The sequence below is a fragment of the Ictidomys tridecemlineatus genome (genome assembly GCF_052094955.1).
Source record: "Ictidomys tridecemlineatus isolate mIctTri1 chromosome 12 unlocalized genomic scaffold, mIctTri1.hap1 SUPER_12_unloc_2, whole genome shotgun sequence".
Classification (NCBI taxonomy): Eukaryota; Metazoa; Chordata; class Mammalia; order Rodentia; family Sciuridae; genus Ictidomys; species Ictidomys tridecemlineatus.
Genome location: NW_027520960.1, coordinates 301,133 through 323,253, shown reverse-complemented (window position 1 = coordinate 323,253; position 22,121 = coordinate 301,133). Strand labels below are relative to the sequence as shown.

At 47.9% G+C, this 22,121-nt stretch overlaps 1 protein-coding gene across 18 annotated transcripts in view; it reads left to right on the top strand.

Moving 5' to 3' along the window:
* The window catches only part of LOC144372299 (mitotic spindle assembly checkpoint protein MAD1-like), an 82,091-nt gene that overhangs the window by 16,482 nt on the left and 43,488 nt on the right, over positions 1-22,121 (top strand). For 14 of the 18 annotated variants that reach the window (XR_013432317.1, XR_013432316.1, XR_013432315.1 and 11 more), the window contains exon 3: positions 18,574-18,662. Coding sequence is in view for 11 of the 18 variants with exons in the window: in XM_078035681.1 (XP_077891807.1) it covers positions 18,574-18,662 (89 nt within the window). In the remaining 7 variants the exon portion in view is untranslated. Of the gene's footprint in view, positions 1-18,573; positions 18,663-18,783; positions 19,693-21,309; positions 21,456-22,121 lie in introns of those variants that run through there. The other 4 variants (XM_078035675.1, XR_013432319.1, XR_013432322.1 and 1 more) reach the window with 4 other exon arrangements.

The window sequence follows — 22,121 nt, the reverse complement described above, 5'->3', positions numbered from 1 at the left end:
CGCCATGGAGCTGGCACAGGGCTCTCTTCCTGTGCCCATTAGTCTGACTTCTGCCTTTAGTCTTATTTCTGGCGTACATGTCAAGGCTCCTCGGTGCGAGGGAGGACTTTTACAGACTGAGGCAGACAACAGGTTCCCTTTAAGCACCTCTTGCATTCAGGCTAAACTTACCTGATGCAGTATTTACCAAGTGCCTCTTCTGGATCTCACTCTGAAGGTTCAGGGAGGCTGTGACTGTGTCTCAGGACTGTCTCCCTGCTATAACAAAAATGCCACACATTGGGTGGCTTAAAGAAATATAAGGCTGGCAGTTTTGGAGGCTGGATATCCAAGGTTAAGTGTCTGGTGAAGCTCCTCCCTGGTTCTCGCTGTTGCTTAGTATGTTGAGAGGGGTGATCAAGCTCCTGGGCCCCTTCCTTGAGGGCACTTGTCACCCTTCAGGATCTTATCATCTCCCAGAGGTTCCTCCTGAGACTACCGCCCTGGGTGAGATTTTAGCACGTGGATTTGGGACGTAGACAAGCAGTCTGGCATGTTCTCATCTTGAGTGTGGCCAGCCTGTGTCTTCACCTAGTCCTTGCCACCTGGCAAGGGCGTACCCATACACGCTCCCTCTTGCGCTGACCCCCAGCCCCTTGCCTGCTCTGAGTAGCCCTCTTCTCACACTTCTCGTGCTGTCCCTTCTCCTGGAATGTGCTCAGTGTTGCAGAGCCCAGTTGTCCCTTCAGGTGAAGATGTACTTCGCCATCCCTCTTCCCTGCTAGTCCCTCCCTTCATGCAGACATGCTCTTTTTTTTTAATTGGTTGTTCACAACATTACAAAGCTCTTGACATATCATATTTCATACATTAGATTGAAGTGGGTTATGAACTCCCAATTTTACCCCAAATGCAGATTGCAGAATCACGTCGGTTACACATCCACAATTTTACATAATGCCCTATTAGTAATTATTGTATTCTGCTACCTTTCCTATCCCCTACTATCCCCCCTCCCCTTCCCTCACGTCTTCTCTCTCTACCCCATCTACTGTAATTCATTTCTCTCCTTGTTTATTTTCCCATTCCCCTCACAACCTCTTATATGTAATTTTATATAGCAACGAGGGTCTCCCTTCATTTCCATGCAATTTCCCTTTTCTCTCCCTTTCCCTCCCATCTCATGTCTCTGTTTAATGTTAGTCTTTTCTTCCTGCTCTTCCTCCCTGCTCTGTTCATAGTTGCTCTCATTATATCAAAGAAGACATTTGGTATTTGTTTTTTAGGGATTGACTAGCTTCACTAAGCATAATCTGCTCTAGTGCCATCCATTTCCCTGCAAATTCCATGATTTTGTCATTTTTTAGTGCTGCATAATGTTCCATGGTGTATAAATGCCACATTTTTTTTATCCATTCATCTATTGAAGAGTATCTGGGTTGGTTCCACAGTCTAGCTATTGTGAATTGTGCTGCTATGAACATCAATGTGGCAGTATCCCTGTAGCATGCTCTTTTAAGATCTTCAGGGAATAGTCCGAGAAGGGCAATAGCAGGGTGAAATGTTGGTTCCATTCCCAGCTTTCCCATGAATCTCCATACTGCTTTCCAAATTGGCCGCACCAATTTGCAGTCCAACCAGCAATGTACAAGTGTACCCTTTTCTCCACATCCTCGCCAGCACTTGTTGTTTGACTTCATAGTGGCTGCCAGTCTTACTGGAGTGAAATGGTATCTTAGGGTGGTTTTGATTTGCATTTCTCTGACTGCTAGAGATGGTGAGCATTTTTTCATGTACTTGTTGATTGATTGTATATCCTCCTCTGAGAAGTGTCTGTCTGTTCAGGTCCTTGGCCCATTTGTTGATTGGGTTATTTGTTGTCTTATTGTCTAATTTTTTGAGTTCTTTGTATACTCTGGATATTAGGGCTCTATCTGAAGTGTGAGGAGTAAAAATTTGTTCCCAGGATGTAGGCTCCCTATTTACCTCTCTTATTGTTTCTCTTGCTGAGAAAAAACTTTTTAGTTTAAGTAAGTCCCATTTGTTGATTCTTGTTATTAACTCTTGTGCTATGGGTGTCCTATTAAGGAATTTGGAGCCCGACCCCACAATATGTAGATCGGAGCCAACTTTTTCTTCTATCAGATGCAGAGTCTCTGATTTGATGTCAAGGTCCTTGATCCATTTTGAGTTAACTTTTGTGCATGGTGAGAGAAAGGGATTCAGTTTCATTTTGTTGCATATGGATTTCCAGTTTTCCCAACACCATTTGTTGAAGATGCTATCCTTCCTCCATTGCATGCTTTTAGCCCCTTTATCAAATATAAGATAGTTGTAACTTTGTGGATTAGTCTCTGTGTCCTCTATTCTATACCATTGGTCCACCCGCCTGTTTTGGTACCAGTACCATGCTGTTTTTGTCTATTACTCTGTAATATAGTTTGAAATCTGGTATCGCTATACTGCCTGATTCACACTCCTGCTTAGAATTGCTTTTGCTATTCTGGGTCTTTTATTTTTCCATATGAATTTCATGATTGCTTTATCTATTTCTACAAGAAATGTCATTGGGATTTTGATTGGCATTGCATTAAACCTATAGAGAACTTTTGGTAATATCGCCATTTTGATAATGTTAGTTCTGCCTATCCATGAACAGGGTATATTTTTCCATCTTCTAAGATCTTCTTCTACTTCTCTCTTTAGGGTTCTGTAGTTTTCATTGTATAAATCTTTCACCTCTTTTGTTAGGTTGATTCCCAAGTATTTTTTTTTTTTTTGAGGGTATTGTGAATGGAGTGTTTTTCCTCATTTCCGTTTCAGAAGTTTTGTCGCTGATATACAGAAATGCCTTTGATTTATGCGTGTTGATTTTATATCCTGCCACTTTGCTGAATTCATTTATTAGTTCTAGTAGTTTCTTTTTTAAATTTTTTTTTTAAAAGATAGAGTGAGAGGAGAGAGAGAGAGAGAATTTTTAATATTTATTTATTTTTTTAGTTCTCGGCAGACACAACATCTTTGTTTGTATGTGGTGCTGAGGATCTAACCCGGGCCGCATGCATTCCAGGCGAGTGTGCTACCGCTTGAGCCACATCCCCAGCCCTGAGTTCTAGTAGTTTCTCTGTAGACCCTTTTGGGTCTTCTAGGTATAGAATCATGTCATCCGCAAATAGTGGTAATTTAAGTTCTTCTTTTCCTATTTTTATGCCTTTAATCTCTTTTGTCTGTCTAATTGCTCTGGCTAGTATTTCAAGGACTAAATTAAATAGAAGTGGTGAGAGAGGGCATCCCTGTCTTGTTCCAGATTTTAGAGGGAATGCCTTCAACTTTTCTCCATTCAGAATGATGCTAGCCTGAGGCTTAGCATAGACAGCTTTTACAATGTCAAGGTAAGTTCCTGTTCTCCCTAGTTTTTCTAATGTTTTGAACATAAAGGGATGCTGTACTTTGTCGAATGCTTTCTCTGCATCTATCGAGATGATCATATGGTTCTTATCTTTAAGTCTATTGATGTGGTGAATAACATTTATTGATTTCCGTATATTGAACCATCCTTGCATCCCAGGGATGAATCCTACTTGATCATGGTGCACAATTTTTTTGATGCAGACATGCTTTTTTCATACTGCCTTTGTGGGACATGATTGTCATCACCACCACCATCATCTCACCATCGCATTTTCCTAGGCACAGTGATCTTAGGGTAGCCAGTGTTTGCTGCTGCACATTTTGTTCCAGTCACATACTCAGTGCTCTGTGTGGCTTATTTTACCATGACCCTCCTGGCAAACCCGTAAGTTGGTCAAATTGTGGTTCCAATTATTCCGAGGAGGGAACAGGCTCAGTGAGGACTGTGATGTGCCCATGTTTACATAGTTAGGAGATAGCCTGCTGGAGCTCAGTCCTAGGTGCCTCCAAACCCTGGGAACCCTGTACTGCAGCCATGAGGTGCCATTTCCAAGTGTCCTGTGAGCTCCACAGAAATGGGGGATCTAGTAGAACTCAGCCTCCGAGCACGGGCCAAGGCCAGGCCAGCAGCTGACTGATTAGATGTGGACATTTAGGAGCAGGTTGTCCATGCACCTCTGTCTCTTCCCATCAGGTCAGCAAAGGTCCAAGACCCTGTCACCTTGCAAGGGTGCACTTTAGAAACAGTAGTCTGAAGTTGTTACCTTAGCCCAGAAAATAAGTTTCCAGTGGCTTAATTTCTGGCCCTTAGCCATAGAAGGTAGGTGGATCCCCACTCACCTTCAGAAAAGTAGAAGAAAAGTTCCCTTGTGGAAGGAGCCCTGCCGCCAGGACATAGATTCTGAGTGGCAGAGCCCTATGCTGTGTGTGGTGTCTATTCTGTGAGACCTTTCTGTGGTTTTCTTTTGCAGAATCGCCCTAGGCATCCTCATGGTTTCTATTTCAAGTGAACTTTAGAGTCAGCTTCCCAGGGTTCCTAGAAACCCTGTTGGAATTGTGTAACCCATGGGCTGACTCCCATGAGGTCTTTGCAGTATGGACACCTCATGTGCTTCTTCCCCATGTTGGCCTCTCTGTCCTTCCCTCCACCTGGAGGTTCTTGCCCCTCTGTTAGGTGTACTTCTGGTGTGTGTCCCTTGGCAGATGCACTCCCAGGTGTTTGTAGTTCCTTTTGCTGGCAGGTTGCTTGTTTATAACCCCTGCTGGGCTTAGGGGAGGGAGAGGAGAGAGGAGGAGAAGGTGTATGCTTTAGCAGAAAGAACCCCTGTGGATTCTACCAGACAAAAGGTAAAAAGATTTAGTCTATAATCACAAAAAGAAGAATTGGTTAATTTATCTTTAGAAAGCTGGGAGTAATTCCACCAAGGGGCGGGTCTTGCCCTCATCCTAGTTCTAGGTACTCAGTGCTTTGTGATTTCAACTCTGGGCACCTTTGGTGGCGCTCTCTGCTCAGCTCTTTTCCAGCTACCAGTTTCATGCTGTGTCAGCCTTCAGCACTTCTCCTCTGCTATGCTGCTCAAGCCCCCAGGCCCCTCACTCACTGTCCTGAGCTCCCTCTTGGGGTGGAGTGTCTCGGAGAGGGCAGGTGACCCTGCCTGGTGCAGGAGCAGTTCTCCTTTCTCTGAAGAGCCTGCCCTGCCAGCTTTTCCAGAGTCACTTGCCTTCGTTCCTGAGCCCTGCCAGCAGCTCCTCCCGGGCATGTCTTGCCCTCCACACTGCTCCACAGTCCCAGTGTTGCTTGATCCTTGTGCACCTGGGCTTTCCCTCCAACCAGGGAGCATGGGGCCATGTGGATGCCTGTGTCAACTGCCACTAAGCTCCAGAGAGCCCTTGCCAGGGTAACCTATGCATGCAAGGTCTTCCAAGGACATGGAGCCTCCGGATTAGAGCAACTGCTTGGTGGGGAAGCTCCTTTCCATAGGGGCTTTCATGTTCAGTTGCTTCTCCTAGGTAGATTTCATTGTCCTGCATCCAGCAGGCAGGAAGTTAGCTGCAGACCCTCGCTTCTTACCTGCTGTTCTAGGGAGGAGGCACCTCATTGATTCTGGTCAAGCATCAGAGTCAGTGGAAGCACATGTGCACCGACTTCACTCATCAGGCCCTGGAGCCATTGTTCTTCGAGGGCGGATGGGGTGGCAGGAACCCCCTTAAAGCCTGTTGGCACTCCTCCATGTGCCAGGTAGCACTGCTTCTAGACATGCACTGCTGTTGATTTTATTCTGTTTCACCTCTCAGTACTGGCTTCCTCCAAGTCTCGACGGCTCTGCCTTCTGCTGCCCTAGAGCAGAGGCACAGTTGGCTCAGGACTTATCTGTCAGTTGCCATGTACCTACCCCAGACCTTCCAACGCTGACAGTACAACACTATCCATCCCTTTGGAGCTTAGTCACTCTGCTCTGCAGAGGCCTCCTCCCTAGGGTGGCACCAAGGACCACTTCAGAGCAACGAGCTGGCTGTCCCGGGTGGAAACTATTGGGTTCTAGCGGGGCTTCTTTTTCTGACAAGCAGTTATTTCCCAGCTCAGGGACTGGCTGTGCTTAGCTGGTGGTGTCTGTGTGAGCTGTCACTGGCTATACAGCCTCTTGTAGCCCATGTCTCCCTCCAAGCTGGAATGGAAATGGTAGCGAGGGCTTAATTTAAGATCCCTCCCTCACCTTACCAAGAAGCAGAAGCCTCTCCAGAGACCCTCCTGGTGATGGGCTGGACGTAGAGCAGGATGGTGGCCTCTGGGCAAGGTTCCCATCCTGATCTCAAAATCACCTCTTGGAGACATGAGCCATTTCTTCCCAGATTGTGCCCTAGGGAGCCCGTTGTGGCCTCAGGGCCTTCTAAGACCCAGCACTCGGTGTCGCCAACACTCCAGTGGTATTTATCACAGATGAAGACTCACATATGTCGTCGAGTTCCCTATTCAATGGTCTTGGCATCCTTGTTAAAAAGCAACTGAGTCAGGCACAGTGGTGCATGCCTATAATCCCAGCGACTCAGGAGGCTGAGTCACGAAGATCGCAAGTTCATGTGACACTGCATGGGTGTGTGCACATGGAAGAGCAATGCTGCTTCTGGTGCCCAGCAGTGGTCACGTTAATTAGAATTGCTGTTGAGTGTGGGGGAGCAAGTTGCCCAGCTTTTCCACTGGTTATTACTTTGTGGAATTAGGTAAGGCCTCTGGGATCAAACCATGCATCCTCTCAAATTAAACTGGAATACACAGTCTCTATTTAAAGATTTTGCCATGTGGGGGAGGCAGCCATGAGCACTATTAGCATTAAAGTTCCATGAAGCTTTGGGGCTAAGGGCACAGCTGGCAGGCTAGGCCTGCGCAGAGAGGAGGGACCTATGGACAGGAGCACCAGGCAGGTTTAGGGCACTGGGCTATCATGACCTAGGGAGGCTCCTGGGCTCTGTGCTGGTGTGGGCAGCTCTCACAGGAGTCCATGCCTGGTTCTGCTGCAGTCTGGGTTTTATGCCATCTGCTTGGAAAGCTCCACCTTAAAGTGTTAGCTGTTTCCTGCTTTGGGTATCTGGACTGTCCTGGCCTTGGCCCCACTCTCTACTCCTCTCCTAGAAAAACTGCAGTTGTCCTACCTGAAATTCAGTTGTTTTCATCTTATTTGCATGTACCTTTGGATTGTGTAAATCAGATTCAAAATCTGGTCTGTAAGATCAACCAAATTGATAAACCCTTAGCCAAAGCAATCAGGAAAGAAAGTGGGAAGACAGAAAGTACCATATCAGGAGTGAGAGAACTAACACTCATTTTATGGTTTGTTTTTTTGTTTGTTTGTTTGTTTTCAGATTGGAGCCATCCTAGTGGGTGTGAAGTGGTATCTTATGGCTTTGATTTGCACCTCCCTGGTGGTCAGCGTGTGCCTCCATGCCCGGCTCCATTGCCCATTTTTAAACTGGGCCATCTTTTTGTTGATGAGTTGCAGGAGTTCTTTGTGCATTCTGAATACTAAATCTTTGTCAGGGTTATGATTTTCAAATACCTGCTCCCTATCTGTAGTGTGTCTTTTTATTCTCTTGATAAAATGCTTTGGTTATACAGAAAGTTTTAGTTTTGATGAAGTCTTATTTTATCATTTTTTTTCAGTGCCATATCTTAATAAGTCATTGCCTGATCCAAAGTTAGGAGGATTTACTCCTATGTTTCCTTCTAAAGAGTTTTGTAATTTTACCTTTTACATATAGGTTTTAATCCATTTTGAGTTAATTTTTTAATATGGTGTGAGGTAGGGGGTCTAACTTGATTCTTTGTATGTGGATGTTCAGTAGCCTCAAAACCATTTGTGAAGAGACTCTTCTTTCCCTGTTCAGTGGTCTTGGCATCCTTGTTAAAAAGCAACTGAGTCAGGCACAGTGGTGTATGCCTGTAATCCCAGCGACTCAGGAGGCTGAGGCATGAAGATCGCAAGTTCAAGGCCAGCCTCAGCAACTTAGTGAGGGCCTTAGCAACTTAGTCAGACCTTGTCTCAAAATATAAAAAAGGCTGGGGATATTGTTCAGTAGTTAAGTACCCCTTGGTTCAATTTCTGTGTTATGGTTTAGGTCTGAGGTGTCCCCCCAAAACTCACATGTGAGACAATGCAAGAAGGTTCAGAGGAGAAATGGTTGGATGGTAGGAGTCTTAACCTCATCAGTGATTTGATTCACCTATAGGGATTAATTGAAGTGGTAGGTGTGGCTGGAGGAGGTGGGAGTTGGGATATGGCTACAGGGTATATATTTCATATCTGGAGAGTGGAGTCTTTCTCTGCTTCTTGATCACCGTGATGGGAGTTCCTTCCCTGTACCACCCTCTCCCGCCATGATGTTTAGCCTCACCTCCAGCCATGAGGAATGGAGCTGGCCTTCTGTGGACTAAGACCTCTGAAACTGTGAGCCCTCAAATAAACCTTTCCTCCTCTATAGTTGTTCTGGTCAGATCTTTTAGTCAACAGCAGTGAAAAAGCTGACTAAAACATTCTGGTACCAAAAAACCAAAACAAAACAAAATCAAGTGATCGATCATAGGTATTTAGGTTTATTTTGGGACTCAGTTCTGTTCTGTTTATCTTTCCTTATTCTATTGCCGGATTGTTTTAATCACTGTAGCTTTGTACTAAGTTGGGGAAAATCTGTCAACTTTATGTTCTTTCCTTTAAGATTGTCTTGGCTATTGAGGGTCTCTTGCAGTTCCACATGAATTTTAGGATAAGTGTCCCCCCCCCCAATTTCTGGAAAAAAAAAGTTTTCATTTGGGATTTTGACTGGGGTTGCATTGAATCTGTATGTAACTTTGGGGAATCTTACTGTCTTAACAGTAATAGTGTTCTAACCTGTGAGCATGAGCACAGAAAGTCTTTACTTATATTGAGGTTTTCTTTTAATTCCTTTCAGCAATGTTTTATAGTTCATAGCATTACAAGTCTTTCACCCTCTCACTTAAACATACTTGTATTTTATTCTCTTTGGTAATATTAAAAATGGAATTGTTTTCTTAATTTCCCTTTTGATTTGTTCATTGCTAGTCCATAGAAATGCCTCTGGATTTTTTTATGTTAATCTTGTATTTTACAGTTTTGCTAAATTCATTTATTAGTTCTAATAGATTTAATTTTAGAGGGTTTTTTTGTTTTTTTTTTTAACATGTGAGATTAATGTTATCTATAAGTAGTTTTTACAGTTTGAATGCCTTTTTTTTTTTTTTTTGCCAGTGACCCTAACTGGATTTCAGAACAGTGCTGCATAACCATGGTAAAAATGAACATCCTTTTCTTGATCCTGATCTCAAGAGAAAACTGTCAGTCAGTTTTTCATCATTAAATATGCTGTTAGCCATGTGTGCTCATCTTTGTCCTTTAACATGTTATGGAAGTTCCTTTCTATTCCTACTCATTGAGTACTTTTATCTTCAAAATGCATTGGATTTTGTCAAATGCCTTTTCTGCCCAGTTGCCCAGCCCAGCCCTTTATTTAAAATAAATAAATAAAAATTTGTAGTTGGATAGCATGCCTTTATTTAATTTATTTATTTTTATGTGGTGCTGAGGATCAAACCTAGTACCAGGCAAGCGCTGAGTTTCTTTTTCCATGGAGTAGTCTAGTTGGACTGGAAAACTCTGACATGTGGATCTCCATCTTCTCTATGACTTGTTCTTGTGTGTGACTTGGCCTGGCAGGGTATCCCTCGATCCTGTTGGCCCCAGCATCCCCCTTGAGAATGAGTAAGTTGTAATGTCCCCTTCCTTGCCTCCTGCACCTGCAGTATTAGGGGTAGCAACATCTGTACTGGTCCTAAGTGTGAGTAAAGAGGAGAGTGATCTATATGTACTGTGTGTGTCAGTGTATGGACTTGGGCACAAGGTCACCAGGATTCATGGCAACGTCCCCTGCGCCTGTGGGGCCGCTGCACTGCAGCCGCTCTCAGGACTGCTGGCTGAGTGGGTTCTGCGGGAGCTGCCGACACTTGCACCTCCTGCCATCCACACAGGTTTCTGCAGTGATGAGTAGCTCGTGGCTGAGTTCTGAACAAAAAGAACTGGTACTTCCTCAGCACGACTACAGCTGCTGCTCTGAAGAATGTGCTGATACTAACAGTGCACAAGAACATATTTTGTGATTTTTACCAAAGGCGATGTTTCTCGGGCTAGTCTCAGATAATTATAAATAGCTTTGGCACCAGTGTGAATGTTGGCAGGACGTTCAAAAGTTGTGCTTAGTGCAAGACAGGTCTTCCTTCCTCAGGTATGTCCAGTGCATTACGGGTGGACTGCTTGGAAGTGCCAGTGGAGACCCTTTCTTGTCTGAGTGAAGCGCTGTCCTGTGAGCCCCTGTGTCAGCGCATGCAGGTTTAGGGTTGTTAGGAAGGCTGCCGTGTGGCGCAGGCTGGGTAAGTGCTGAGTGCTGTCATTCCAGCTATTTCCACAAACTGTGCTCTTCAGCTTTTTGGCCATTGTCCTGATTGACATTTTTCTCATCCATATGGTAATGGTTTGGTCTGGGTCAGGAGTGAGCAGACTTTGGCCCACAGGCCAAACCCAGCCTGATGTAATTTCTGTAAGTAAAATTTTCTTGGAACTTAGCTGTACTGGTTCACTAGCAGCTTGTGCACTGCATGAGCAGAGACCATGTAGTCTGCAAGGTGGAATCCATAGGCCCTTTCCTGCAGAAGCTGTCTGACCCTGGTCTAGGTGATACATACAAGTGGCAACACCTTCAGTTTCGGGTTTGATGTCAACTGTAAGTCTGGGCTCTTGTGTCTGAAACTAGAGCCAGAGTCCTGCCACCTCTACTGAGGCTTCCTGAATAGGGCCCCTAGCCTGACAAGACATAGCATAATGTGGCGGGGTCTGGGTCCCCCAAGACCTGGCTCTTGGTAGACCCAAGAGGAGCTCAAGAGGGAGCACTTGTCGCTGTTGCCCTGCACACACCCAGGCCCATTCTTGCCCAAACAGAAGCTATCAGTTGAAACCAGAGTTTGGGATGAAACTAGATTCTTCGCTTCTGCTAGGGTGGGTGGGGTCTGCATAAGCTGAGGGCCTCTGTAGCTGAGAAATGGGTTGCAGTTCTTAAATGGTGGGCTCTGCCCTCCAGTGTTACAGCAGACCTCAGCAGCTCACCACCAATTTTTTTATGAGTTCTTGTCTCACATATTTGAAGAATGAAATCCACTGATGAGGATGAGTGCAGATAAGAGTAGGATTTATTCAAGTCTGAGTAGAAACAGAACTTCCAAAGAGTGAGAGGGGACCCTAAAGTAGTTGCTGCTTGCATGTGCTAGTCAAGGGGTTTATATAGCACTTGGGTCAACGTAATTAGTCCAAATTAATGTTATTCAGTGTTTGGAAAAGTATCAATGCTACTGGTTAGCCCTGCAATCCCATTCGGGTCTGACCCACTTCTGTTTTCCCTGCCACTCATGGGGAAGAGGAAGGTCAAGGTCGGCAAACCATGAATGCACAGGCTTTCTGGGCTGTGGTGCTATGTGGTGCAGGTGTCTGCACTGTGCCTGGGCTGGGGCACCACAAGATGACAGGTCATCATGTCCTGGCTTGCTGTGCTCTGAAGTGGCGGTCTCTGCAGGGCCACAACCCATGCTTTCCACCTGTGCTCCTGCTTACCTGGGCCACCATTCTGCAGCTCCACCATTGCTTTATTACCAGTTTTTGGTGGAGATTAATGAGCAGGCTAAATGACTTGGTGGCTAGGGGGGGCCATAGCAGAGGGATACCTTTGCTTCATCCCGGTTTATGAAACAGGTGCCCAGGGGAGACAAGGGACCCTGCTAATGGCCCCTCCCTGCAGCGTGGTCAGAATCCACAGAATAGGCCACGATTATGAGGCTACCCACCCCCAGTTACATCTGTCCACGCTGGAGGCAGAGAGGCAAGGTGGTGAACTGGCTCCAGGAGCCCATCATCCCCCAGACACAGCTCGAGGAGTTTCCTCATGGTATTCTGCTGCTGGGAAGCAGCATAGGAGGCACGCCATGTGCAACTCCATGGGCCACCCGAGTGTATCCATGCTGCAGCCTTCGTGGTAGTGTGTGTGCTGTTAGGTTCTGCCCATGCTGGGAATGTGTGTGTTTCGTGTTTACTTATGTTTTGGCAAACAACATATGAACTTGGTGCAAAGTGAAGAGAGGGGAGAAACAGGAATAAGTGGTCTTCTGCCAGCCCCTGTCCTCCAGGGTGTTTGGCAGATAGGTTCGTTTGCTGGCCTCTTCAACTTGCTGTCTGACTTCTTCCATAAGCAGCCCTGTGATAAGGCTCTTGGGCCCGTTTTAGGGAATAGACAAAGCAGAAGCCCAGAAAGTTCTCTGTAATTTGCATCTGGGTGAATGGTGGGCCAGGTCTCCATTTCTCCGTGACTTCACTTTTTCTGTCATTTTCAGAACAGCCTGTCTAGGCTCGCTGAGCTCTCCCTGGGGACGGGCATGTTCCTTCAGCGGGTCCTGAAGACCTATATCCTGTGTGGCTGCTGGCAGGGACATAGTGGTGGGTGAGGAGCCCTAGTGGTGGAGCACATGGGTGCCTGGTTTCAAAGGCTGGTCAGCCTCCCTCTCCCCTGCCAGCCAACCTGGGTCAACTCCTGCTCCTGAGTCAGAGCTTTCAGCACAACGTAGCCCCTGGTGTAGTCCCCAAGGTGCTTGAGCCCAACTTACTGAGGGACTTGCTGCTACCACATTGGTCACTGCCCCAGGGCTGCAATTGCCAGCTCTTTTCCACGGGCCCGTGATTCATTTGGACCAGGCACTGTTGGGAATCATGCCTCTTAATCTAGAAGAGCCTGTCAGAGAAAGGAATATCAATTTGTATATTAGCCTCAGAGATTGCAGTTGGGCAGCACAAGCCCTCTCTTTAGGAGATTAAATTTGAGTGGAACAGGAGACATTCAGGGTAATGTGCACAAATTGCTCTTTGGCCATGGCAGGCAGTGAGCCCCTGCCCCTGTGCCCTGCCTACTGTGTCCATGCTCACCTGGTGGCCTGTGCTCAGGCCCAGCCTGTTAAAAACCTAAGAATATCGCTTCTTTGGGGTCTTTGGCAGGGAGGAGAGCTTCAGTGTGGGGCTGTTTGGTTCTAAGGCATTTGGCAGAGTCTCTCAGAAGGCACAATCCAATTAGTCCTTGTGTTCACTGTTCTTTTAAACCGACTCTAAACACAAGTTTTTCTCAGTGAAGTATGAAATAGGTAGTTGCAGCCTGCAATATTAATGCATTTTCAATTTTTTCTGTCCTTCGTTTTGGCCAAGTAATAGCAGCGTGGATTAGCTTGGTGTGTCTGAAAGAAAGCTGGTAATGGATGCTCTCTTGGTGTAGGCTCGCCTTCAGAGTGAGGGCAGGTCCCCTGGGACCTGAGAAGCCTCATGTGCAATGTACTGGGGCCCAGAGAGGAAGAAAGACAGGCCGTGGCCACACTCAGCCTCTATGAGTTTGACTGTATGAGTGTGAGAGCTCTAGACAGTGAGTGTAAGAGCGTGTGTTGGATGGGGGAAGAAGGCCCGGGTCGCCATATGGGGCAGGGCAGGTTCATCTGTTGTCTATCCCCTGCTCGAGCCTGTGCCCTGACCCAGGGCCTGTAGTCTAGGGTTTCCCACTTGGCATTGAAACCTCGAAGACAGGTGGTCTCATCCACAGGTGGCGAGTGGGGTGCAATCTGTGAGAGCGACCCCAAGGACCTTGTGTTTACCCTGCACCCACCTGCCCAGGTGTGAGAATCCAGCTGGCTTGGTTATAGCCTCTTCTGGGCCTGCCCTGTGGAGCCCCCAGATTGTTGCTGAACCTTAGTGATAAAAGGACAAGGAGGAGGATACGGGGCATCTCAGGGCTTCCTTAGCGTGGCCCTGGCTGCACAGCCAGCAAAGCCCCATGGCCGATGGCAGGTAGTTAACGCTGAGAGCTGTTTGCTGGGTCACTGGGAACCCTCCTCAGGTCTCATCTCAGTATCTTTCCACACATTGCCTCCCTTTTAAAAACTGGTAGGTTTAGATTGTTTCTTAAATGGGGTGGCTAGTGTGTTGAGTCTAGGTCCTCTCTTCCAGTGCTGGCTCAACTCCCTGCATGTGTACTCTGTCTGGCAGAAGCGACAACGGGAGCTAGACAGTGTGTCTGGGCATCAGGCTCCTGGGAGGAGCTGGTGTCCCAGTTCACCCTGAGGCTGGACGGAGGAGTGGGCTGCAGCTGCAAACCTGAGCCCGGGGTGTATCTTGATGGCCACTGTCTCGCACCGCGGGACTGGAGGAGGGTGATAGAGTTGTGAGCCAGGATGGCGGCGTGGGCAGGGCGGGCCTGTGGGTGTGTGAGGAGATGGATTGCCTGACAGGGCTGGGGAGGTTTTCTGGTATAGGCTCAGGGGGAAGAGAATTGGCCCAGTGAGAACAGAGCTGAGCATGTGTTAGTTATGAGTCTAAGTTACAGATTAAAATTACAGGGCTCCATGTTGGTGTTGAACATAAATCACTCCATTTCCGGAAATCATTCAAAAGTAAGAAGAATGAAAACCACAACAACAAAATAAGAACAGAGCTAAGTCCACACCCTAAGCAGTGACAGGTGGCCCCGAGTAGAGGAACACGTAGCAGCATGTAGGTATGGGCACAGGGAGCCGCCAGGGCACGGCGCGCAGGAAAAGAGCTTAAGAGGCTAAATGACGCTCACCTTGCTGGACAGGACCTCATGAAAGGCAAGAACAGGCCTTGGTGAAGTGGGTCCCTTGGCCCTGTGTGGCTCCCAAGATAGCAGGGAGCTGTGTGAGGGGCCCCTGCACCCTGTGCCTGAGCAGAGAAGAGTAGTGGTCGCTCTGATGAGAGTTCACAGCTTCCCCTTCTTGCTGGAGACAAGTAGTGGCTCTTGATTGAATTCACAACACAATCAACAGGTTGGATTAAAGAAAAGAAAATGGCCCCAGCCCCTCTCCAGTGTGACCTCATGCTAAACTGGATGTGATAAAAGTCATCTTGCATGATGAGCAGTGAAAATCTGGATGCCCATTTATGAGACAGAAGGAGAGAAGCAGGAAAAGTCACAGAAAAAGAAGTAGACTTCGAACATGTGATTGTATGCACACATTTTGCCAAGAAGTAAAAGCTCATGATCCAGTAGAGTGTGAGTGCCCCCAAAGCCAGAGGAGAAGGCCATGGACCTGAGGGCCTTGAACAGGAGAGGGGCAGGAAGGCAGGAAAGAGGACAGACTGGAGGTGCACAGGAAGGTAGTACCCCCGGGAAACCCGCCACAAGAGCTGCACGGAGTTGAGAGAATAGTAGCAGTGTACCTGTTACACGTTCTGGTGTCAAAGGGCTTGGATATTTAGCAGAAAGTATTGAGATAGGAGAGGAAGGGAGAAATGGGTTTCTTATCATTAGTAGCTGAAATTGAAGACATACCCTAAGGAGAGCATTGAGTTGTTGAAGTGTGTTTAACTGGGTGTTAGTGGTTTCCAGAGGAACAAAACCTGTCGATTCATTTGTCTGCCTGGAGAGACTAGTGGTTTGATTGGTTATGAGGGATTGGCTCATGTGATACGGAAGCTAGGAAGTCCTGTAGTCGGCATCTAAAAACTAGAGACTTAGAAAAACTAGTGGTGGAACTCAATCCAGGTTTGAAGGCCTGGTCCACGAGGCTGAGATGTCCCAGCTTAAACTGGGAGGCAGAAAAAGAGAGCCTCACCTTTTCTTGGTTCTGTTCGGCCTTTGGGGGGTTGGATGCTGATGCTCATGTCAGTGTCAGGGAGGACAGTCTTCTGAGTCCACTGATTCCAATGCTGATCCACCCCGTGGCCTCAGAGATACACTAGGATGTGAGGTTTCACCTGGGCACATCTGGCTCAGTCATGAAATTAACAGTGACAGACACCACAGAGGTGAACAAGAGATGGGCCAGACAGACACTGCACAGGACATGTGATGAGCACAGCCTAACACGGGGCGGTATAGGCACAGTACCAGAGAGCCTCTGCTATAAGAGCAACCAGTAAGAAAAATACAAACTGTTCTGAGTATCAAAACTTAACACATAAAACAGTAAATAAGATTAGAATGCCACGGAGGGATACAGTTTTTATAAGACAGGAAGTACAAGAACATACACAGAAATAGACACACATATATCAAAATATAGGTGGGTTAAACTCTTCTATTAAAAGGAAAAGACTTCCTGATGAATTACAAAGCAAAACCAAGAGGCTGAAACATGTGGGTTGTGGGGCCATCTGTTAGTCCTAAACACAGAAGCAGGGGTTGTCGTTTTGGTCATGTTCAAGTCTAAATTTCAGCCATAAAGCAGTGTAGAATACAGGATGGATATCAGTGTGCCAGAGAACAGCGCCACTGTTCAGGAAACTGACATGTGCAGAGGGGCAGGGAGAGACGGTTGAGGATGTGAGCAGCAAGTGAGTTTACCTTCTTGTCTGTGACATAGCAAGTTGTATTGTGAGTCCCCAGTCCCCAGAGTTAGAGGACACATTCTTTAAAGAGTGTTCGTAGAAAATGTCCATAGATTAATCACACATTGGGTAATAAAGAGAAGCTTTATAAACTTTATAAACCTTTGTAAATTCAAATAAAACCTCTTCTAATGGTGATGTGACGAAATTTGAAGTCACAAACAAAACTAGAAAAAGAAAAGGCTCCTATTGCTTGGAAATTCAAAAACAAAACAAAGACAAACAGAACAAAACATTCTGTCTTAATTCTTGGTTCAAAGAAGAAATGCAATTCAAAAGTGCGTAAAATCTAGAAAACAATTGTATTGAAAGCAGTCCTCATCAGAGCCAGTGGAAACATCTAAATTCATGGTTTAAATATTTATACCATGGGACAAGAAATCATGAATATACATGGACTAACCTCCAGCTGCAGAAGTCAGATATGCAGTAAAAGAAAACCCCAGTAAGACAAAAGTTAGGAATCTAATGGTCAAAGCAGTGGTTAACAGCAGAGCAAGAAGTAGTAGAAATAATAAGAGTCCGGGTGCCTGTTACTTGAAATGAAGCCAATAAAATAGATGAATTATTCACAACTCGAGTAAAATGTAATAGCATCATCACCCAAAATAAGAAGCAGGACTAATTATGTTCAAGCTTCTGGCTGGGGAAGGCTTAGAAAGCTTCCGGTGCTGAGGACTCTATGTGGCCAGGTGGGGCCCCCACACCCTACACAGAATATTCCCAGCTTGCACCCATGGCTTAGACCTCTCTGCATATGTCAAACCTCTATAGTAAGGTAAGTGACAAGTAAAAAATAACCCTAAAAAGAATATGGTTTCTACATGACTTCTGTGGAAAGAATTATGAACCATATTGCAAGTCCTTTTAAATAAACACAAACATCTGGAATAGATAATATTTTCCTAGAAAGTTTCTCATCAATTCTGAACCCAGAAAAGAAAATTCTAAACAGGCCACTTATTAAAGAGCAAAGTTGGCACGAAATAGCTCCGGTTGTCTTGCTGCCCTCTCCCAACAAAGAGAAATGGAAGATGCATCAGGCGGAGCCAGTTTCAGGGAAACTTCTACCAGATTCTCAGGATAGGCACCTGCAAGGTATATGGACGGCCCGAGTATAGAGGAAGGGGGAGGGCTCTTTGGTAGTGAGCAACTGTGTCGGTAACAACTGTGGTTTGCACAAGGCCTTGCACAAGTGCACACCTCACAGAGGAGACATGTTAGTGCATGTTAGTGTCAGCATGCTAGGAGTGAATGTCATTGGCAAGTTGAAATACATTGTCTTGGTCCATCGGTAGCTGCTATCACAGAACACCAGAGGACAATAATTTATAATAAACAGTTATTTCTGCCACCTACGTTTCTGGAGGCTGAGAAGTCCAAGGTCAAGGGACCACATCTGGCAAGGATGAGAAGGGTAAGGGCACCTGAGAGCTGCACTGAGGAGTGGCCAGACTTTGTTAGCAGACAGCCTCTGAGCTGCAGCTGCGGCACAGTTTCAGGCTCCTTCTAGGCTGCTCCTTGGAATCCTGGGGCCTCCTTAGCTAGCCCATGTCTGGGTGGAGAGAGGAGGTTAGCTCTGAGTGCATGTCCTCTGGCTCCTGAGGTCCCTGGCCAGTGGCTGGCCATTGACAGTACCCATTCTCAAGCCTGAAATTACTGGGACTCCTCATATCCACCACTCCCTAACCCTCCCACCCTGATGTGTCCAAGTGTTATTACAGTTCACTTTCCTCCTGGAGGAGGCCTTCAGCTTCTGTATTCTATAGAGGAATCTGAAGTAGCAAAAGAAAGAAAATACTGTGACTGTTCATTCAAAGCAGTGGCAAATTTAGAATATGTTCTTTCCAGTTACTGTGTCCCTTTTTGCCCCAGAGATTTTGGTGTCTCTCCACATTATTCCCAGAATGACTGTGACTCCATGGCTAATCTGCAGACAGAAGTGTTAAGGGAGGGAAAGGGTGATTTTTGCAAGAGGTAGCATGCTGGTGGCCTTGCAGATTCAGGCTGCTGGGATTCCCAGGAAAACAGCCCCCCGTCCTATGTTCCCTAGCAGGAGGAGGGGATTGGGTCTGGGGAACCTTTGAATGGTGCTTTTGGGACCTCTGGGGCCAGGCAAGGTTCTAGGCTCTGTGCTGTCTGTAGGCCTGCAGAGCCCCCTGCACCTGCTGACCCTTGGCCCTGTGTTTTCTCGCAGCTGGAGATGGAGCTGAAGATGCTGAAGTCCCAGCTGGGCTCCTCTGAGTCGAGCTTCCCGTTCTGCAGAGAGGAGGTGGACACACTCAGGTACGCTGTGCTGGGGCTGGGGCTGCTGGCAGTGGGAGTCTACTAGAACCCCTTCCTCCACTGCCTCCTGGATGGCATTTTGTTCCTCAATCACATTCCATCCGCTTGGGTTCCTCTGCAGGGACACTCATCTCCACTGGGCTGGACCTTTTCCAGTATCCTTTTCTTGGCCAGCACTGGCAGACAGCTGGGCCTTGCAGCCTCCCCCATGTTCAGGAGCTCGCAGACACTCTTGTCAGGCATCTGGTAGGACCTGCCTTTGCTGCCAGCAAGGTAAAGCAACAGGCCCATCTTCTTGGCTTGTGCAACTCTAGAGGCAGCAAGGAATTTATGAGCAGTGGAATACTGGGAGGTGCAGATGAGGAGAACTGCTTACAGAAGCAGTAGCCCGACCAGATGTGCTTTCTGTTGTCAGCTGGGCACCTTTGTCTATTATTCAGGACGCGCTCACTCGCCCTGAGCTACTGTTTTCCTAGATGCGCTTCCTGCACCTCCGCCATCCAGCACCCCTCACTTCTCTGTAAGCAGAGACCGCGGGCTGAGATTGTTCCCAGATCTTATTTCCTTTCTCCCCAAGACATGTCAGGGTCCTAAAGGAGATCCAGATGTGTGGGTGGGGTGCTGAGCAGCCCCTCCTGACTGTCCCCTGATGCACACTTCAGCCCTACCATTCAGTTTCTAGTCGAAGTGGCAAGTTTCCAGTTCTGGCATCTCTCATGGGAGACAGCAACTGTGGATGCAGAGTGAGTGTGGCTGAGTGGCCGTGCCTGGGGAGCCTCCCTTCTGCCCTAAGTGTATGCCATGGACCAAGTGTCTGGCATCCAGGGCTTCTCACCCAGGGAGCTGTTTCTGGTGAGTGAAATGAGAACAGACCTGGGAACCAGGACAGCCCCAGTGAATACCAGGTGGCCCTTGATGAGGCCACTGGTGCTGGAGTTTTAATGGCCCTCCCTGGGTTGTGCAGCCAAGGCCCAGCAGACTGGGACAAACCCTGGTACCCAGGGCTAAAGTGGCCTCAGCTGTTTCTCCCCTGTGGGTTCTGTTTTCTCGTGGGTAGTGTATGGATGACCCCAGCTTTGCAGGGTTGTTGAGTAAAAGCAAGAAGATATGTGCGCTGCCTCTGGTCCAACCAGGCCCAGAAGTGTTGAGCCAAAAACAGTTATGGTCCCTTCCAGGTTTGAGGTTTCCTCCCTCATTTCTGAAGCATTTCTAATATATGGACGGAGGCCTTATAAATAGCACTTTGGAGACCTGCCAGATCCCAGGCTGTTTGTTTTGTGCTCGTTCCGTCATTCACTCGGTAGACACCGCGTGTGCGCCGTGGGCACCGTCAGGGCTCAGCACTGAGGATGATGGAGTGGTGAGCAAGACGCACACTCTCCGTCTTCATCAGTTTTGTGGTTTAATGGGGACTTGGGGGGACATTATTCACAGGCAATCCTGTCTCTGTAATTATGGATGGAGAGGAATGTGGTGGTGCTGTGAGAGCAGGTGTCTGGGGGCAGGGGGCTCCCCTGGGAAATACGTTTGTATGTGGCCATGGGTTAACCATAGGATGGCAGGGGAGCTGGAGGCCAGGCCTGGGCCCCAGTGAGGGTTTGGTCTTTATTCTCTGAACAATGGGAAGCCATTATGTGTTTGAAAGTAGAAGAGCAACATGATTGAATTTGCAGCAGCCAGCACCACTGGCCTCCAGGGTGGGCAGCTCTCCCCAGCTGAGTGCCAGGCAGCATCTGCTGTGGGACACCCTTCCAAGCTGAATTGACTGTTCCCAGCCAGAGGAGGGCCAAGCATATCTCCTATACATATACCCCTCAGCTCATGGAGCAGCCCTATCTGTGGTGAAGAGCTCATAACACAGAGGTGTGAGTGGTGGTGGTGGTGTGTGTGTGTGTGGGGGGGGTGTTCAATGCAAGAGGCATTTGAATGAGACTGGGAGGCCCCAAAAGATGGCTAGCAGCTTAGGAGTGCATGCCGCCAAGGGCCACAAAGGCAGGAGAGCTCAGCTGGTGTCTGCCATGAGAGGAACAAGGGCCAGGAGCTGGCCGTGGAGGAGGCATCCAGAGAGTGCTGGGCTGATGGAGGCCCCAGGTCAGCTCTCATGGAGGAGGCACCAAGTGCTCAGGAATCAGCATAGTTGGCCCCTCACCTGACAGAGTCCTTAATGCCATGCAAGACAGGTATGTCCTGTGGTTGCCCCCCCCCTTCCACCCCGTGTCCCTGGGAATCCTGTTATCAGGTGATGCAGTGAAGGGATTGGATTTGGGTGTTGGCAGGTGCGCCTCAGGGAGTTAGCCAAGGGGGCAGAGGACAGTCTGCCCCAAGGGCCTGAGGCTGTCAACATGGGCCTGCACTGTGTTACTCAGCTCTCCTGTCACAGACTGGCATCCTGTCTTCTGCCAGGACTCTGGCTGCCCACAGCTCTCATGCTGCGGCTGACAGGAGCATGGCCAGACGTGGGTGGGGCTTGTGTGGGCTGGAACGCTTTGGGTTTATTTTTTAAACTTCAAGAAAGAGCTTTATTGTTGACATCTTTTGCTCAACGATCAAAGCTTCTTGTCCCCATTGTCTCACTTGGAAAACGCAGCTGTGGAAAGAAGCAGCTTCGTGGCTGGCCGCTGGGAGCTGGTCGGCATGTGTCAAGAGGCTTTGGTGGAGTTTTGCACCACAGTTCTGCAGCAGCACTTCTGACATCCAGCCAAGGAGCAGCTGAGGGTGGAGATGGCTGTCACACAGGTACCTGCATCTGGGTGGCTGCTCCACACTTGGGTCATGTGTGACAGGCAACCCCAGGTGAGCAGGGGCTCTGTGTAGTGCACTCAGCCAGGGAGACAGTGTAAAACCAGGACTCACAGAGCCCAGGTGGCTCCTCTGGCTTCTCAGGGACAGATTCCTGTGCAGGTGGGGGAGTCCTGCTTGGCCAGGGTGCTGACCCGCCTCTCCTTCCACAGACCTGTCTCTCTCTTAAGGTCTGTTTCTTCTACTGGGTGGGCTAGCATCTCTGGCGCTCCCTGCCTCTGCCCAACCCTGCAATGGCACCCCCTGTACCTTCTCACTTTCCTCCCACGACCCCAGCCATCCAGGCTCAGGGCAGGCACATGGGTTGTGCCTCAAGTGTCCCATAGCATCACAGGTAGGCTTGGTGTTCTTGAGATAGCCATATTTGTAGCTCACTTTTGTCCTGAACGAGGAGCATATTGTTGTAGTGAGTTTTCTTCAGACAACATCAGGCAGCCCTCTGGCTGGGAAGTAGTGACAGAGGGGCTGGGGCCAGCTGAACGAGCAGTGTCTCTAGACACCAGAAGCATCTGCCCCAGCTCCCCTGGGGGAGACACCAGTGCTGTCAAGGCCAGAGGGCTCGTCATTGTTTCCCTGCAGCCGCAGAAGAGAGGGGAGACTTAGATGACCCCCTTTGAACAAGGGTCTGTTTCTCCTTTTGATTCTCACTTCTGAGGTTGA